Genomic DNA, 17,494 nt, shown 5'->3' on the forward strand with positions numbered 1-17,494 from the left:
AAAAAACATACTGAGTTATAAATATCAATGCTGGATTGGTGAGTATAACATGAAGACAAAAATAAAAATATTTCATTTTCAAGATAAGAAATTCAGCTTTTATTCAGTTACTCAATATATAATATCTTAAATTATCTTTTTTTAAATATACACAATTTATATATATAGATAAATCTTCCAAACTTAAACTATTATATTATATATGATTAATGTTTTTAAATAAAAATAATTTCTGATTTAAAAAAATAAAAACAACAAATGGTTATTTTCAAATAATGGATGTAATTTACATTATACTATCATTTAACAAGTATTAGATACGTTTTGATATATCATTATTTTCTATTTCCAGAAAAAAAATTTGTTAAACATCAATATCATCTAGGTTAAGTATACTAACAACACAAATTCAAACATCACAAAAAATATTTACATAAACATTATACTACAATAATTTAATTAAAAAATATAATTCAAAAAAACAATATTCAAAAAAATAGTTATATACTTAATATTTGAAAATCAAAGATATTTTTGCTTAAATTGTACTTACCTGGCCAAGGAGATCGACCATCTTTTTACGGATCGATCGATTGTTGAGCATGTGGTCGATCCGAAAATACTTTGCAGTTTAATTAAATATCTAAAACATTTATTCCAACACTCAACAGATAGTTTTGCTAAATATGATAACTAGATAGCCAACAAAATTACAAAAAAATATTTTAATAGTAAAAAATATGTTAATTTAACGTGTTAAAATTTAAAAATAAATTTTAATTATGACATGCATCTTACCATTTATATAAATATATATCATAACCTAAATATAAATAATTTAACAACTTAAATTAGAAAAAAATAAAAATCCCGGGCGTAGCGCGGGTTAATCCCTAGTATCTATAAGATTTGGTATAAACTACTTCTTAACTTAATTAAACCAATTTGTTTTAACTAGGTTGTTAACATATCTTAATTTTCCCGATTTAAATTTATATATTAACAATAGAAATAAATAAATATTTGAAATATTTCTTATACGATCCAACATCTCTAAACTTATTCCTCAAACATTATAAATAACAAAAACAAACTAATAATATCATATAAATAAATGTTTGTTTTCTCTAATTTCATTATCTTTATTTTTAAAATAGTAAAAAGAAATTCATCAAAGTAAAATTTAAAAGTATATAAAATTTTTATTTAGGATGACAAAAAAAATTTAATGGGTCAACCAGGGTTAAGTCACATGTTAATGATATTTTTTAGATTTTTATCGGACTTTATCAGATTTTAATTAACCAAAATTTCATTAAATGTGAACCGGTTTATATACGGATCATCGGGTTTATCGGTTCAACCGCGGGTTTGGGTCAGATATGAAAATAATAAATATTTTTTAACATAAATATATAGATCAAACTTCAAAATAATACTTAATATTAACTAACATTTTTACCCAAAGTCAAACCCGCGTTTTCAAAGCGCGGATCAAAATCTAGTAAGTATTCAAAACATAAAAATAATAACAAACATAATTATGTTCTCTTAATTTTGATTCGGTTCATACTTTTTTTTTTTTGGTAAGAGATTCGGTTCATTCTTCTTGAACCAAATAATAAAAATGACAAAGTTCATTGTAACTAAATCTTTCAAAATCAGACATGGATGGTCTAATAGTAGATGGACTTCGGAAGTTTGAGAGATCTGGGCTGGAAACAACCTCACAACACTAAACATGTGCGGCCATACAGAAATGCAGGACCGGTCCTGGGTCAAGCCCATCGAAATATTTGTCTTAGGCCCCCATTTTTTAGAGGCCTCATTTCTAGAAAATCCAATATACATTATAGAACAAAATTTTTTTTTAATGAAATCACACGAACTTGGCTATATCACGTTGGTTTAACAACCAAAGTCCATTTGAATGGGCCAAAGAGCACAATAATGTAAAGAGCCCAATAAATCAAAAAGAGTAAAAATCCACAAAGCTAAAAAAAATTTGGACTAACGTATTTCATTTTTTTTTGTCTTCGACTCTTGCACTTCCTTTCCCTGTCGTAACCTGCAAGCCAAAAACACAATTTCAAAACAGAATTTCATTACTCCTTGTCAATTGCTTGTGTTTATATCAGAAGAAAAATATCGGCATAAACTATCGGTTCATTTGTTCATTTTTTTTGTATAGAAACTTATGTTTTATCATTGGTTTAGTACTTTATATATGAACTATGTTTATGAGTTTGTTTTTGGGATATTTTTGTGATGTAAGATATAGGCTCCTATTTTTCATTTTGTTTCAAGCCCCCGAATTTTCGGGACCGGCCGTGAGAAATGAGACCATATTTTAAACATCATTTAAATATAGAGAATATCCATCTGTGAACTGCATTTTTCTTTGAAAATTAGTTTGAAATTTTCCAAAAACAAAACTAAATCTTTACAAAAATGTCGCACCAAACAAACAACACTGGCACTTGGCACGCGCTGTCCGCAACCAATTATATATAATAGCAAACTTCTTTTTTTTCAATGAAATCATATTGTTTATAGAAAAAAATTATAATCCAACGGTTTAGTTTATTCTAATTTTATATTCTAACAACAAAAATTTCTTTTCCGATGACACCATATTTTTTTACTATTACTTTTGTGGATAAATAATAATCATTTATATAAAAATCAACTAGTATAAAAATCTGATAGAAAATTGTATAATTATCAAAAAGTTAAACTAAATAGTGTTTCTAAAATTAATTTATAGATAACAAAAGGAAAATAATGGTATTAGGATAAAATTTTATATATTTTTTTAAAAAAAATTGCATATAATTTTGAAGAACTTTTTTGTAATAAAATTGTATAATTTAAAAAATAGAATTAAATAATATTTCAAAATTTGTAAAATGCTGCTTTATTTTTATTATTATATTATTTACTATTTACTTTAATGATGATATATGAGTTATTGTCATATTTTAAAAAGTATACTAAAAATATAAATAAACATTTAATGTGATTGTCCATGTCACAATTAGTCATAAGTCATATCATAATTGTTAATGTGACATGTCGTCTTTTTAGACTATCAATAATGGGTTGTTGAATAATTGGTTTGAATGTTTAGAGCATTGTAAGGTAAGTGTTGAATTGCAAAAAATCACACATGGATTCACAAGTGTTGAATCTTCAAAACTAGTTTAAAGCAAAACAATTGGTCCCCACACTAACACATGTTCTCTTATTATTGGTTATCTAGTTTTTGTTCCTCTTTATTTTCACCCAATAATTTAAACTTAATTGATTTATAATAAAATAATTTAAAATAAAAATAAAAAATGATACTAACATTTAGTATTTTTAATGATCTATAAATAGATACTAGTTTCATTTCATTTGGATATAGAATAAAAATGTCAATTTTTCTTATAATTTCTATTTTTACTAATATTAATTATGAACTCAATTATGTCATTTCATATTTGTTTAAAAAAATATTATTTTCTGAAAATAGTAAAGAATAAAAATATAAAATAAAAATTATTAAAACTATGTCATTTTAAAATATTTACTTTAATTACAGTCCATTTTGAAATTGTGGTATTGAATTTTTTTTTAAACAAAACCATTGTATAGACAAAATTTGTATATGTGTTGAATTAATGGGTGGAAGAAATAGAAGATGATGTGGATAGTGAAAAAATGTAAATTAGAATATTGAATTTATACAACCATTGTACATAGCCTTAGTGACGGTGATTGCAGAGATGACAAACAAAATTTGAAAAATTATTTCTTAAATTATGTCTAGGCGATATTTGGTTGTCTTAAGTAAATTCTTGAAAATACATTGAAACATGATGAGCACACACATTCTATTTCAACATCTCGTGTGATGTCAGGATATTTTCGATATTGTTTTCACTCACTCACTCACTCCATTTTCTTCATGCTCAATAATAGAAGTGTGTGTGGCTAGGCTAATTTAATCTTTCAAAATGGAATATATATCAAAGCGCTAGATTTTATATCTTTTTCTCTTTTGAGTTTCTTAAAGTTTTGCACTTTGTGTAATCTCTATTAAAAACTATATGACATCTGTCATTGTGATCGGTTTTATTAATAAAATACTAGTTATATGAAAAGTATACTTCAAAATAAGATTGAAAAGCATGAGTTTTGTCTCCTCTCATGTTATTTTCCACAAACTTTATTTCAACGCATGCAAAATGATAAAAATCATGACGAAAAGTCTAAAGAAAGGGAACCTTATCGGTAAAGAACCTAGATCGAACTTTTTCTTCTAAGATCGCTAATGCCTCGGAAGATTTGATGCAAATGGGTGTCTTGTATTGAGTTGAAGAAGCACCTTGGGTAATGAAAAACTCCATAAGAGAATCGAAAGTTCCTTGTTGCACCACCCTTATCTCTAGAGCTCCAATTGATCCGTCTTTGCTCCTAAATTCTTTGTAAAAATTGTTCAAGGACTCTTCCACCACGTAACAACATTCTACTAAAACCTTGTTATCAATTTCAGCAATGTCATTGTTGTATTTGCCTTTGAGTTCCCAGTAGAGAACATAATGACCTGGAGTAGTAGATACATCAGCATAGCTTGTAAAGTCAATCAACATCAAATTTGATGATTCAAGAACCATCTTTGCATGTGTCACCGCATTTAAAAGATCTTCATCTGTAGTTATCTCCAAATGAACGCTCAGAACCAAATTTCCTCTCCGCACAAACCTAAACTGAGGTGCACTATTGTAAAATCCAGTCACTTGTAAAACATCACCCATCTTATGTCTGTGTAGGCCTAGCAAAAAAAAGAAACAATATTAATATCTTAGTTGAGATGATAATATATATATATATATATATACATTTTCTCCACGTAAAAATTTGATTAACCAGAATGATTTGTGACCAACGGCTCGTAATGGTTCCCTAACTTGACATCCACAAGATCAACAATTTCTACTTTGTCACCCGCGTCAACAAGTAAGAACTCGAAATATGAGAAGTTAGGCATAAATGTGTATGACACGTCTTGTGGTTTGCACAAAGGATTCATGTTAATCCCAAACATAGTTTCCGAAGAAACATAACTTGAAGAAATCAAAGGCAGATTGTTAGAGTAAAACTCTAATGTTGGGATGTGCTGAGCCATTTGGCCTGTCGCAATGCTTTCGATGAATTTGGTTTTAGGCCAAAGTCTTGGAATTATACCTTCCCATGATTTTTGGTTGCATTCATTTTCGATGAGATCAGCCAATTCAGGATTAGGTTCTCCAAGGATCTTTGATACAGAATCCCTACAGCTAATATCAGTGATCCATTCGCTAAGATGACCACAACGGATATTAGTGCAAATTTCTTTCCAAAATTTTTCAAGAAAAGTAATTGCACGGACCAAGATAGAAACAAAGGCGGCACCTACCTTCACAACCTCGTCTCTTTGAACTATACCACACAGGAGATGACAATACAAACTCTGTTTGTTGTCTGAACACAATATGACTTCGTCAGGACTTGTGAATGACCAATGCCAATATGATGGTCGGTTCTTGAAGTAATCACTCTTGAAGAAGCTCGTCGTCGCAGACGAAGCTGGCAAACCAGAGGGAGTATTCCGCTCTGGTGTACAAAAGTTAAACACCATTCCCTTTCCATGCTCAAGACCATCGATATGCCTATGAATCCAAAAGAATAATTTATCATATAGTTTACAAATACATTATTGTTTACTAAAACAAGACACACATGTTTCCATCATTACTTGGTTATAACGAGCGAGCGGTAAAAATAGATGAATTTCAAGTTTTCCAAGTATTTGTTGTTACGAGGAAACATCTTCCGTTTTCCTACAGAAGTTCCGGAACTACAATAAAAAAAATTAGAGAATTAAGACTCTCAAACATAGGTTTGATCACATAATAATTAATCAGTTGCCAGTGGGTAAAGTTGCTTTATACAACAAGAGACTACCTTAGTAGGAAACCGGTAATGGGTTTCCCAGAAATAACATCAAAGGGCTCTCCATTTGCAACACGGTCGATATAAAGCTTTACATCTTCGTACGTCGTCACGGGAACGTTCTTTTTAAAAAGCTCCTTATCAGAACTCCCATGGAGAAAACGCCTAATATACTCAGTTCCAGCATTAAGTGTGAGTATCTCCTCCAATACATTGTCTTGTACTTGCTTCACATTGGACGTCAACTCTTCCAAAACATTCTCGTCTAATTTGTCACAGATATCAGAGCACAAACTCATATTTGGTTCTCTTACCTTAGCTCACCTGAAACCAAAAAGTTGCACTCTCGGCTCACAATATTATTGAGTTGTACGTACAAGTTGGTAGTTAGTGAAACCGCTCAGCATAATAGGGAATGCCATAAATATTGATATAGTGCTAATTTATGTGAGTAAAAAAACAAACAAACCTTCTATTTGTATGGCGTTTTCAGCCAATTTGATATTTGGCTGTGCCGGAACTCTCTGATTTGAGTCACGTCAATGGCAATATCCAAACATGGCTTGGCCTTCTTATATAGTGATTATTAACTATTATTTTAAAATTTTGAATCTTTCAACTTTAACACATGACATTGACCACATGTCGACTAATAAGCTCTTACTAATGGATCGTTAGAGAAATAATAGTTATGTATATTCAAATCTTAATTTTCAGACAAAATCATATAAATAAATATGTACAATCACATAGCTTGTGAAGAACGTTCAATGTTTATTAAAATATTTCAACGATAAAAAAGCTGAAGCGGGAAACACGATTTTATTTGTGTGACTAGATTTTACGAAAAGTTAGTTACTTTTTGCCTTCCTCTGGAGTAAATTTTTTATAGATTATTCACGCATATTAAAAATATAATAAATATTTATAATTATTTTTTTATTATGTGTTTTTAATAAATATCAATCAATGATATTTAATTAATTCAAATATTTTTAATTAATGTTTTTAAAAATATATACAAAAATAATTTAAAAATGTAAAAAAAAAAGGTGAAACAAAATAAAAATCTAAAAATCCTATTTTATGAACGGAGGAAGCTGAGGGAATACATCTTAGGAAAACGTGTGAAATGATACGGAAGATATGGTAAGCTAAAACAATATGTTTTTTGTTTGTACGGGATTAAAGTGATGCGTGTGAGCGTGAGAGAAGATTATCGTTAACCCCGGTCTCTTAGAGTTCTTATCTTCGGGTAAGAGATGGTTCTTAACTTTTCTTAGATTTTAACTAAGAAAAGATAAGAACCATCTCTTAAATAAAAGATATAAGAGCCGTCTCTTATCTGAAAGGTGTAAAAAAACAAAAAAATGTCAAATCATGAGTTAAAAATCCCGGTTAAAAGACCGGGGTTAGTCAGGCCCTAGATCAAGTTCCCATTCACCAACCTATGACCTATCTTTACGTAAGGTGCACGTTTGAACGAATGCACGTGTCTCCACTCTGGCTCACATTTCACATTTGTAAATATACTTAAGCCCTGTTCGTTTTAAAGACGCAGCGACCAGCGGCTGCGGCCAATAATTACACTGTAATGGAAGTAAATTCATTGATGTTGAAACTAAAACAAACACAAACTGATAATCAAGGGAAGGAAATCGGAGTTGCCGCAGTCGCTGATATTTTTAGCGTCGTGTTTACTGGTTTTTATTTGCCGCGGCGACTTAATAATCAGATCCGTTTTATCTTGACGGTGCTGTGTTTTCCGTAACCATAGAGAGAATTTTGAGTCGCTGCGGCGTTTGGCAGAGCTGATAAAACGAACAGGACTTTAGTAATCTGAAATATATGCAGTTTCCCATGAAGAAAAGTCTCGTAATCTTTTGAAAAATGGAGCTACACCTCGTTAATCCGGATTATTATGCTTAATCAGTTATATACTGTCTAATGTTGTCGCCTAGTATTAACTTACAGAATCAAATTCTCATAATTATGCATGTGGGACTTTCAGGTGTTGACGGGTTTCAGATATGGCCCGGGTTTTATTGAACAAATTGCAATTGTATAATTGTATCTTCATACCAAAGCATGTCTAGTAAAAGTTATAAAATACTTTTATGTACCATCTTTTTGATAAAGGTTATTTATTCAAATGCATGAAAAAAATACAAAGCAATGACCTTTTGTAACTTTAAAGCAACGAGTTTTTGGATCATATACAAAGTTTGGAAAATTAGAATAGATGAAGGGAACATAACATTTTAAACCATGAAATTGGTTAAAATTAGCACTTTAAACATTTAATTTGGACATTTAAAACTTCAAACAGTAAAACCAATTTTAGTAACAGATTAAACCTTGAAACTAAGTTGTGTGTTCATCACATCAATAGTATGATCGATTATGTTCATTTCCTGGTAAAAAAAAGATGATTTGCTTTTACAAAATTATTAGTAATTAATCAACAAAATTAGTAAAATAAAATTAAAATAATTTTAAAATCAACTATAATAACAAGAATTCAAATAAAAATAATAATTCAAATAAATTAAAAACTTAAAAATGAAGGTTACTGTAATTTTAAACAAACCAGAAATTCAAATATTTTAAAAATTAATTAAAATTTTGTATTTTAAACATGTTGGCAAAAGTTTTTTTTTTTACAACGAAATACGACTCTATTACTCAAACTTTGAAGTGACACATGTAACTATACCGGAATAGAAACCAAGAAAGAACAGTTTCCTATAGCTAAAAAAATCACAATTACATTATGAGATCGAAGTATATAGATAAGTTTGAAATGATGAAATATCCTTTGCAAAACTGCTATCTCTTTTAGCTCCGTAGAAAAATTTGGCCACACTACACGCTTCCCAATCATTGTTAACAATTTTTTCAATATGGTTCAAAACCTGGTAGGCAGAGAGTGACACAGCATGTTTTCCATTGCACAGCTTAGAGCTTCTAGCTCTGAATGCAGCGTTGATTCTCTCGTTCTTTGATTTATGGTACCCATAAGTTGGATTTTTCCGGATTGTATCCTTCAAGACCCATCAACAACTAATTGCGAAGTAGGGTTCCAAAAACCATCCACCAGACATATATTATGTAAGCATATGACTTGTGAATAAATAGTATATGGGATTTGTTCAGAAACTGAAACTGATGAATTTGCCTCACACCATGCTAAGCATTCTTTTTCCGCATGTCTGATAAGTTATGTGGATATCTGTCAATTCTTCTGAATAACTTATCATTTCTACCTTTCCATAAGTACCATATTACACAAAGATAAGGATTTCCATCAATGTCAGGGTCTTCAATACTAATTTTTCGCCAGAAAAACATAGTAAATATTGGCATAGACACTTAGACTAGGAAAATGTTCAGATGCAAATGTGTTTTTGATAATGCTCATGCCTACACAGCAGGTGGGCACTCAAAAATAGCATGACTCATCAGGTTCGATCCACATGTATTTAGTCCAACAGAATTCAGGTTCCATTAATCGTAATTACACTCTCAGATCTCTTGATTGTCCTATGATCCTAGGTTCTAGTTAATTACTTTAGATCCTAATATTACAAGCCCTCTTATTACAAGCCCTCTTGGTGTAGAAATCTGTGAATACCATGAGTCTGACATTATCAGTTTGACATTAAGTTTATGAAATCTAAAAAATCTAGGTTCTATATAATTACTTTAGATTTTAATATTACAAGCCATCCTAGTATACCATGAGTTTTACATTAAGTTCATGAAATTCCTAAAACTAACAAGCCATTTAGGAGAAAAATCTAAAGAGCCTCGCTATCATCTTTGACTTTCAGTTCCCACTACATTTGTCTAGTTAGTAATGTAACTGTTATTGAGATTCAAGAGTGCCTACGTCTCCATTATCTTAAAAATTGTTAGCTTCTTTATTGTCTCCGTGAATCACTTCTTCAGAAAAGCATATGCTCAACACTATTGACACAGAAAGTTATGTGATCCAATAAAAGTTAAAACCAATTATGTTTACGTCTTAAATGAGAGAGGAGCCTCATATATCAAAATTAGAAAATGAGATTTCAATATACAGAATATGCATGCCCCATATAGACTAACTCGTTTGACATCATGTCATTCACCCCATAAGCTCTTGTAGATAATACGAGTACTTCTGATTGTAGCTAACTTCTAACGATTAACAAACACCACAATCTACTAAATAAATTCTATGGAGAATTAAAACATCAGAATAAAGCTGCCAATTATAATTAAACATACGAAGAAAAACCTTGTATTATTTTTTATAACTACAAATTTACAACTGTACTTTCTGGAAATTCTATTGCTTTGTTAGAAAATCATTTAGTATTTTTGAATCATGATTTAAACGTTACCATCCAAGAGGACTGACATCTACTAAGTTAGACCATCTCCAATGTATATTGCTATTTTTTTGCTCTAAAATAGAGATAGAATGTGCTCCAATCTATTCCCCTATAATAGCATCACTTTAAATGTCTATTGCTATTTCTTATCTAAATATAGAGGAAAGATAGCAATCTTCATTGTTTTTTAAAAACAGCAATCTTTATTTCTGAGGAAAAAATAACAATGAGTTGGACTAAATTACCTCTAAATGCTATTATAAAGTTAAAAGTAACAATGAGTTTGAGATGCTATTAAAGTAGATCGAAGTTGCATGCCACAAAACTATAAGACTTTAAACTTGACAAATATCTCAATCAATCAACAAGTTATAACTTCTTTTATTTTCTCTGCAAAACTAAATCTGCTTAAATTTGATTGAGTGAGAACGTTATGCGGCAATTTATCCTACAACTACATAACTCATTGTTTCACATAAATTAAATAAAAATGTTAAAACAGAATGAAACAAATCATTTGATTTAAGCCGCGATTTAGTAAATATGATAAACTGTTGCCAGAACTGAAAGAAGAATTTACAGTTTCAGAGGAAAATGATGATGAGAGATTGATAGGGAAAAGGATCTCCGGCATGTTTTAAGCCTTCATGTGATCTCTCCTTCCTACGCCGCCCTTACATTAAAATCTCAACTGTAGTTAAGCAACTTCAAGAAAAATCAACCAAGAAAGAAAACTAAATGCTTTACTTTTGCATCATCTCTTTCTCCATTCCCTCTGTATAACAAGAATAATTTTCTAACTTCCATATATAAAAATATATATTATATAGTTATTTTCTTCTACTTCATCTTCTTGTTCTTCTACTAAACCATTGATCTCTTCCATGTCACTAATGATTTCAGAAACTCCATCACCTGATAGATAAATTGAATGTTGCAGCAAAATCAAACTCATAACCTTAGGCTCAAGTATTCAGTAAAGAGATTTATTAGTTTACCTCGGATGGATCACGAAGGGAGTAAAAGGCATTGGTGTCTTTAGGCACAGCAGAGACTAATACACCATAACCGTGGTTTGGTCCATCTCGTAACACCTAACATTACTTGCACCTTTAAGTCAAAACTATTTATTTTTTTATGGAATTGTTTTTAACTAAAAAAATGGGTTATATATAAAAATAAACCTTAAATGCATCTTCATCTGTTCGATCATCCCCGACATAGATTGGAAGAACATCATCACAGTTGTTTAGGCCTGAAGAATGTTTTGGTCTCAATGGCTAAACCAAGTTTCAGTTCAGAAGAAGCAGAGGAGAAGATATATTTTAACTTACCAAGAGATTCGAGTAAAAATGTCACAGCTTTTCCTTTGTCCCAGTCAATAACTGGACGGATCTCTAAAACCTTTTTAACCCATAAGATACAAATCAAAACTGTTGAAATTTATTCGAACTTGTTTTGTTGAGATATACACTAGAGGTTCAGATGTTGTTTTTACCTTCCGGCCATGTGTTAGACGTAGCTTTGGATATGTTCTAATGACATAATCAACGCGTTGTGCAACCAATGTCCAGTTCTGTAAACAGAAGAGATATTAAAGAAAAGTGTATCCGTTTAAGAGAACCAAACAGGCTATTGAACTGTGAAAAAAAAAAACCTTTTCTTCTACATTGCGGTAATGCACAGAGATGCAGAACTTGTTGTCTTCTACTTTCACCCCTTTGATATCTTTTGTAATCTCCACAAGCGAACAAAGCACCTGAGAGTATAAACAATCAAGTATGATGTTGGTTTTTACCAAAAAGAAAAAAAAAGTATGATGTTGTTATTACTTAAAACTATACATTAGAAAATGTATTGTGAATATACCTTATCAATCATCGGTAGAAACTCGCTAGCAGGCTGGAATAGATTCACATCTTTCCCCTGAAATTTTGCCAAAATCACATTTCAAGAATCTGAACTGTCAGAAAACAAACAAAAGAAGCAAGAAAACAAAAACCTGTTCGTTAACTGATACAGTACGGCTGAGATGTTCATGGTTTAAAGATTCTCCTGCAGGACTCATGATGTCCATTCCGTGGCTTCCGGCGTAATAAAGTTCACTCAGTCCAACAAACTCATACACCTGAACCAAAAATAAAATAAAATTATTGATTATTACATTCTTGCTGAGGAAGATTGAAGATAAGTAGAGATTACCTTATCACGGCTTCTTCCACTAATGATCGCGGTTGGGAAGTACTTGGCAACGTTTTGCACCGCAGTACGCATCTAAACAGGATGATTCATTAGGCTAATGATGATGGCCCAGATTTTGATTTTTTTTTTTTTTTTTTAGCATTTAAATTGAAACAAAGAGAAGTTAAACACACAACTTACAGCACTTGACATGTAAGCGCAGTCAGGTTCCTCAACTATAGGCGAAAGTGTCCCGTCATAATCAAGAAACAATGCTATTCTTTTCCCTTTTGCAAAACTCATGATTTTCTCAAAACTAGTAAGAGCTGATGGATACTTGAGCTGCTAAATATAAGATAGATCGACGAAGATAATCAATATCAAAACAGAGGTGCAGTGTTCAGTAATAAAAGTGAAACCGTAAGGGGACACAGACCGTCCATTCGCGGTAACTCGCATCGCTGTTAATGCTGTCTTTGTTAAGTATTGCTGGGGGAGGAGAAGAAGATTTCATTGCATCGAGCCAACCACAAGACTTGACATCATCAAGAATCCCAGTTTTCTTTCTGGGAACGGTTAGCAAAAGATTGTTGTTCTCTGAGAACGCTGCTGATGAGCATGGTAGTCTATTCTGACGAATGGTTAATCTTGAGTTGCTTATCGGTGGAGAATCAGTCATTACAGGAGACGAGTGACCAGATTTTATCTCCATAACAAGACCAGATGTTATATATCCTCAAGTTCCTTCAACGGACAGTGGATATAAAAGAAGCCTCTACTCGATTTTCAACTCAGTTAAGAATCCTCTTCCTCAAGGACCCTGAAATAATGTAAGATGCCAAGAAGAAATAGAACCAGTTTAGACTTGAAAAATACTTAGAGAAATTATCCTGCTGACTCAAGAAATTAAATATTTTGAAAGCATTCTCTTAAGCTAGGACAGGAGAACATTGTATACCACAGAGTACCATATTGGCCTCAAGCTTATTAATCAAAAATGAGAAACAAACAAAAAGATTCCTGTTTTTGTATTTTGCTGACAGTTGCTATGAAAGGTTAACCAAGATAACAACATGATTCATGGAAAGACTTGACTTTGTAATAGAATTTTGCAAAGAGTTAACTTAAAAAAAAAAAAAAAAATTGCAAAGAGTTAACACCAGAGAGAGAGAGAGAGATTTGTAATAGAACTTCTATGATTGTTGCTACCAAAGGCATACAATTTGGGAATATTTGTCCTAGAATTTCTTCCGAGTTAATGAGATAAAAATAAATAAATCTCAAATCCTTCACCATTTGACCATTATATGAAGCTCAAGGACAGAGCCAAAAAATTCATAACCTCACATATAATCAGGCACACACACATAATGGTTCTGCAAATACATACACACGCTTGGAGAGAAACTAGTGTTGTGAAAATTACATTCCAGAAAAGGCAAATATATATATAAAAATTGAAAACAGTATGGCCAATTAATATACATATTTGTATTGTTTCGAAGGAAACAATTTACACACTTGCAAGGATATAGACAATTAAGAAAACATGTTAAGACCCACCACCACTATTGCGCGTGAAGCTTTGACAAATCATTGTCATTCTCAACCAAAATCCACCCACAGAACAAAGTACCCATTCTAAAAGAAAAACCAGAAGAATTTTTTTTAAAAAAAATCAAGTTCTTAAAACTGGGTCAGGCATTTTATCATATTGTTAAACGAGTCCAAGCTCATAACAAAGAACAGAGAGGGGATAAATTGTTAAATGTGTAATTTTTACAAGTGAAAACACGAACCTTTAAGCTACGCAAATTCCTGAGAAAAAATGCTTCGAAACTGAAAGCAGAAACAACGGGAAGAAGAGGAAATATCTTTAAAAGAGATGGGGGTTTTTCTCTGGCGGTTTCTCAGCAATCAAATAAGGGACACAGAAAATAAATGGGGAGGAGAGAAAATAATTTTTAAGATTTGCAGAGAACAAAGAACAAAAAACTGCGAAAGGTCCATATTTTTACCTTTATAAGTTCCCGAGAAAATCGCAGAAACTATCCCCAAAAAATTGTCCATATTTTTACCTTTTTCTGATTTAGCATAAGAGTTCGAGATTTTGGTAATATAAATGATGCAATAAAAAGAAAAATTCTCATTTAGCCATTTTTTATTTATTTTTCCAAAAATAGACTTTAAATAAGAAAATAATCAAAATAAATTTTATTAAAGAGTAAATATGCACTTATACCTAAGAGTTAACTAATAATATATACTTAAAGTTTAGAGTTAAGTGGTGAAGTTTTGGGATAGAATTTCAAATTAAAAAAAAATTAAAATAAAAAAAATCTATTTTGGTCATTTTATTTTTTGAATTTACTTTTGTGACAAAATTTTAAAAAAATTTATTTGAGAAAATTGTCCAAATAAAAATACGGTAAAATTTAGTTATGGTTAATTTTACGTGAGAAATAAAAGTATCGCAGTTTTGATTAATTGATAAAATATATAATGCAAATACACTATTTATGAAAACTATTAATAATTATTACACTTTTCATATTTTAAAACAATAACCTTTTCGCATTCAAAAGCTCTCTCCCGACGGTTTGTTTAACAACTAGGTGGCGTACGCGTGTTCACTACACATCAAATGATACTAGAGCGTGGGATAAAAGGAACACTTGTAGCGCGTGTAGAAACGCCGTGATCATTTTGGCGGCCCACGTTGTGAATCCAAACTACGGCGCTGGCAGCTGATTTCAAAACTTGACGAGTAGATTAGTCGAGTCAGGTCTGACGTGGACAAGTCGGATGGTGGATCCCACTACCATGAGATGGGTTGCCTGGTGCGGTCGCTCTCGGACGCAGCTGGTGAGTAATGAGTGATGAGGTCGGTGACGGTTTTTTTTAATCTCTCTTTTAATAATGTTAATAATAAAGTCGTTTTCCCGGCTCAGTTCCAAAAACCAGGAGGGACCTCTCGGCTCTCGTGGAGTCGACATGGGCTCCATGTGACCAATATTAAACTAATATAGCGATTGCTGCACAAAATTGTCTAACACCGTTGTTATTAACGCAGGGTTCTTAGTACATGATTCTTAGATTATCCCATTATTTTACTTCGTTTTTTTCGTTCTTGTGGTTTTTACTGTTGTGCTTCCTTCTCAACAAGACGCAGAAACGATTATGAGCATTTAAAAAAAAAACATACTCGCATTGTTAATTTCCAGATTTGGTTCTTACTAGGGCAGCTAACACTATAAGCTTCTTTATATTTTTATTTTCCAAGCCTATTTAATAAAGGGTTGTCCACCGGGGCCGACTCTACACACGTAAGGGTCCCTGTGCAAACAAAAAATTAGGCCCCAAACTTAGGCCCTTTGATTATTAATTTATAATATTTTTAAAATATTATTAAAGTTATTTATATAAATTAACTAATATGCTTGTTTTATTTGAGTTTTTGATTAAAATTTTGCAGTCACATTTTATTATACTATATAAAATTAAATTTAGTACAATATGTCAATAAAAGTAAAAAACAAAAAAATTAAAATGGAGTGGACCCTGGGACCGTCGCACCGACCGCTCCTCATCTAAGCCGGCCCTGAATTCCCACCAATTTCTAGCTGACTAATGTAGTGTACATGTTATGTTATCAACTTTTTAGTAGGGGGAGCAATACTTTGAAATTCAAAACAAAAACTAATAATAATGATATTATTAATATGCAGACCCTATGTCAATGTCAAATATAAACAGGCAGCTTGTCCAAATCAAATGGAGTAATTGTATAATTTGGCCATACAACATTTTCGTAAAATTATCAAATGTAATTCAGTTTAACGAGTAAAAAATGGCTATTGTTACTGTATATCCTTCAGTTGACCAAATTGGATTACGGTGTAGGTAAAATTCATATACATGTGGAGGTATTACTTTTGTTGAACACTATTTTATATTCAACGTAAGATGTATATATAAAAATCCAAAGGTAAGAAGTTAAAGGAGAAAAGTCGGGTCAAACTGGTTACAAAAAAAAAGTCGGGTCAAATTAAGTTTTGACGAGAGCTAGTGTAGTTTAACAAAGACAGCCAAAGATTCTGACAAGAAGACGACAAAGTAGAAGAACCATTTTGGAAGTGGAAAATGTAACTGTAAAAGAAAGAAGAAGAAGAGATTTGGCTTTTCGAGGAGATGCAAGGTTCGACTAGGTACCAAATGAGGGAAGATTGCGGGACCACGTCACAGTTGGATACTTGGATCCTCAATTTCTAATTACCTTTTTTAATCACTACATGTAGAATTATATGAATTAAGTTAAGTAATTGTTTTATAATGAAGGGAAACACTAGCAGATTTTTTTTGTCAACAACAGATTATTATTTAACTTTAATAGTAATAGAGTATAAAAATAGGAAGATCTTTTGGAAATTGAAATTGAGCAGTCAGAATCTTCTCGTTTAACGCCGCTGTTTCTGCTTCTCTCTTTGACCATCCGTCAGGCCTCAACAACTATTTTTAAAAATAAAATATCAGAAACTCAAATATTAAAAGGAAAACACTTTGGAGCATTTCCAAAAAAAACTTTATAATAGGACTGGGCAAATAAACCGAACCCGAAAATCTGAACCGAACCCGATCCGATGAAAATGAATCCAAACAGATCCGAACCCGACATAAATACCGAATGGATCTTGTTTTATGGTATTTCGGGTTATGGGTATTATCCGAACCGAACCCAAAATTAAATGGATATCCGATAGAACCCGAAACATTCAAAATGCCAAAAAAGAACTTGTACCAAACATGATTTCAATTCCTGATATGTAGCCAAAGTACACTAAGATATTATTAAACATCTGCAATAACTATCTACTACATGAAGGTTGATGGTTGAAAGTGGCGGTTGAGGCTTGAAATTTTTAGATTTTGGTTTTATTTTCATTGAATAATTTTTT

At 31.4% G+C, this 17,494-nt stretch overlaps 2 protein-coding genes across 5 annotated transcripts; both read right to left on the reverse strand.

Annotated features, from left to right (window-relative positions):
• Window positions 1-4,256: 4,256 nt before the first annotated feature.
• Window positions 4,257-6,515, reverse strand: LOC106326349 (4-substituted benzoates-glutamate ligase GH3.12-like). Its single transcript, XM_013764348.1, has 5 exons — window positions 6,449-6,515; window positions 5,992-6,303; window positions 5,783-5,884; window positions 4,915-5,696; window positions 4,257-4,819 (listed from the first exon to the last, which is right to left on the reverse strand). Exons 2-5 carry the CDS (start codon window positions 6,276-6,278, stop codon window positions 4,257-4,259), a joined length of 1,734 nt encoding a protein of 577 aa, XP_013619802.1. The 5' UTR covers window positions 6,279-6,303; window positions 6,449-6,515.
• Window positions 6,516-10,900: 4,385 nt separating this feature from the next.
• LOC106319578 (trehalose-phosphate phosphatase A) lies at window positions 10,901-14,548 on the reverse strand. Of its 4 annotated transcripts, none has more exons than XM_013757953.1 (12): window positions 14,339-14,548; window positions 12,976-13,359; window positions 12,741-12,884; window positions 12,561-12,632; window positions 12,361-12,486; window positions 12,228-12,284; window positions 12,016-12,117; window positions 11,857-11,934; window positions 11,693-11,762; window positions 11,543-11,613; window positions 11,357-11,452; window positions 10,901-11,273 (listed from the first exon to the last, which is right to left on the reverse strand). In XM_013757953.1, exons 2-12 carry the CDS (start codon window positions 13,249-13,251, stop codon window positions 11,223-11,225), a joined length of 1,143 nt encoding a protein of 380 aa, XP_013613407.1. In that variant the 5' UTR covers window positions 13,252-13,359; window positions 14,339-14,548; the 3' UTR covers window positions 10,901-11,222. The 4 variants fall into 4 exon arrangements, with proteins under 4 accessions (XP_013613407.1, XP_013613425.1, XP_013613415.1 ...); XM_013757971.1 differs by lacking the exon at window positions 14,339-14,548 and adding an exon at window positions 13,930-13,951; XM_013757961.1 differs by lacking the exon at window positions 14,339-14,548 and adding an exon at window positions 13,760-13,874.
• Between the last annotated feature and the right edge of the window lie 2,946 nt (window positions 14,549-17,494).

This window comes from Brassica oleracea, chromosome C2 (assembly GCF_000695525.1).
Source record: "Brassica oleracea var. oleracea cultivar TO1000 chromosome C2, BOL, whole genome shotgun sequence".
NCBI lineage: Eukaryota > Viridiplantae > Streptophyta > Magnoliopsida > Brassicales > Brassicaceae > Brassica > Brassica oleracea.

Coding starts and splice junctions, on each gene's coding strand:
- LOC106326349 (XM_013764348.1), bottom strand. CDS start 6,278: ATGAGTTTGTGCTCTGATATCTGTGACAAATTAGACGAGAATGTTTTG. Junction 5,697..5,782: donor CGCTCGCTCGTTATAACCAA/GTAATGATGGAA, acceptor TTGGATTCATAG/GCATATCGATGGTCTTGAGC. Junction 4,820..4,914: donor GTTGGTCACAAATCATTCTG/GTTAATCAAATT, acceptor TTTTTTTGCTAG/GCCTACACAGACATAAGATG.
- LOC106319578 (XM_013757953.1), bottom strand. CDS start 13,251: ATGGAGATAAAATCTGGTCACTCGTCTCCTGTAATGACTGATTCTCCA. Junction 12,487..12,560: donor GTGGAAGAAGCCGTGATAAG/GTAATCTCTACT, acceptor TTTTTGGTTCAG/GTGTATGAGTTTGTTGGACT. Junction 11,274..11,356: donor CCCTTCGTGATCCATCCGAG/GTAAACTAATAA, acceptor TTTATCTATCAG/GTGATGGAGTTTCTGAAATC.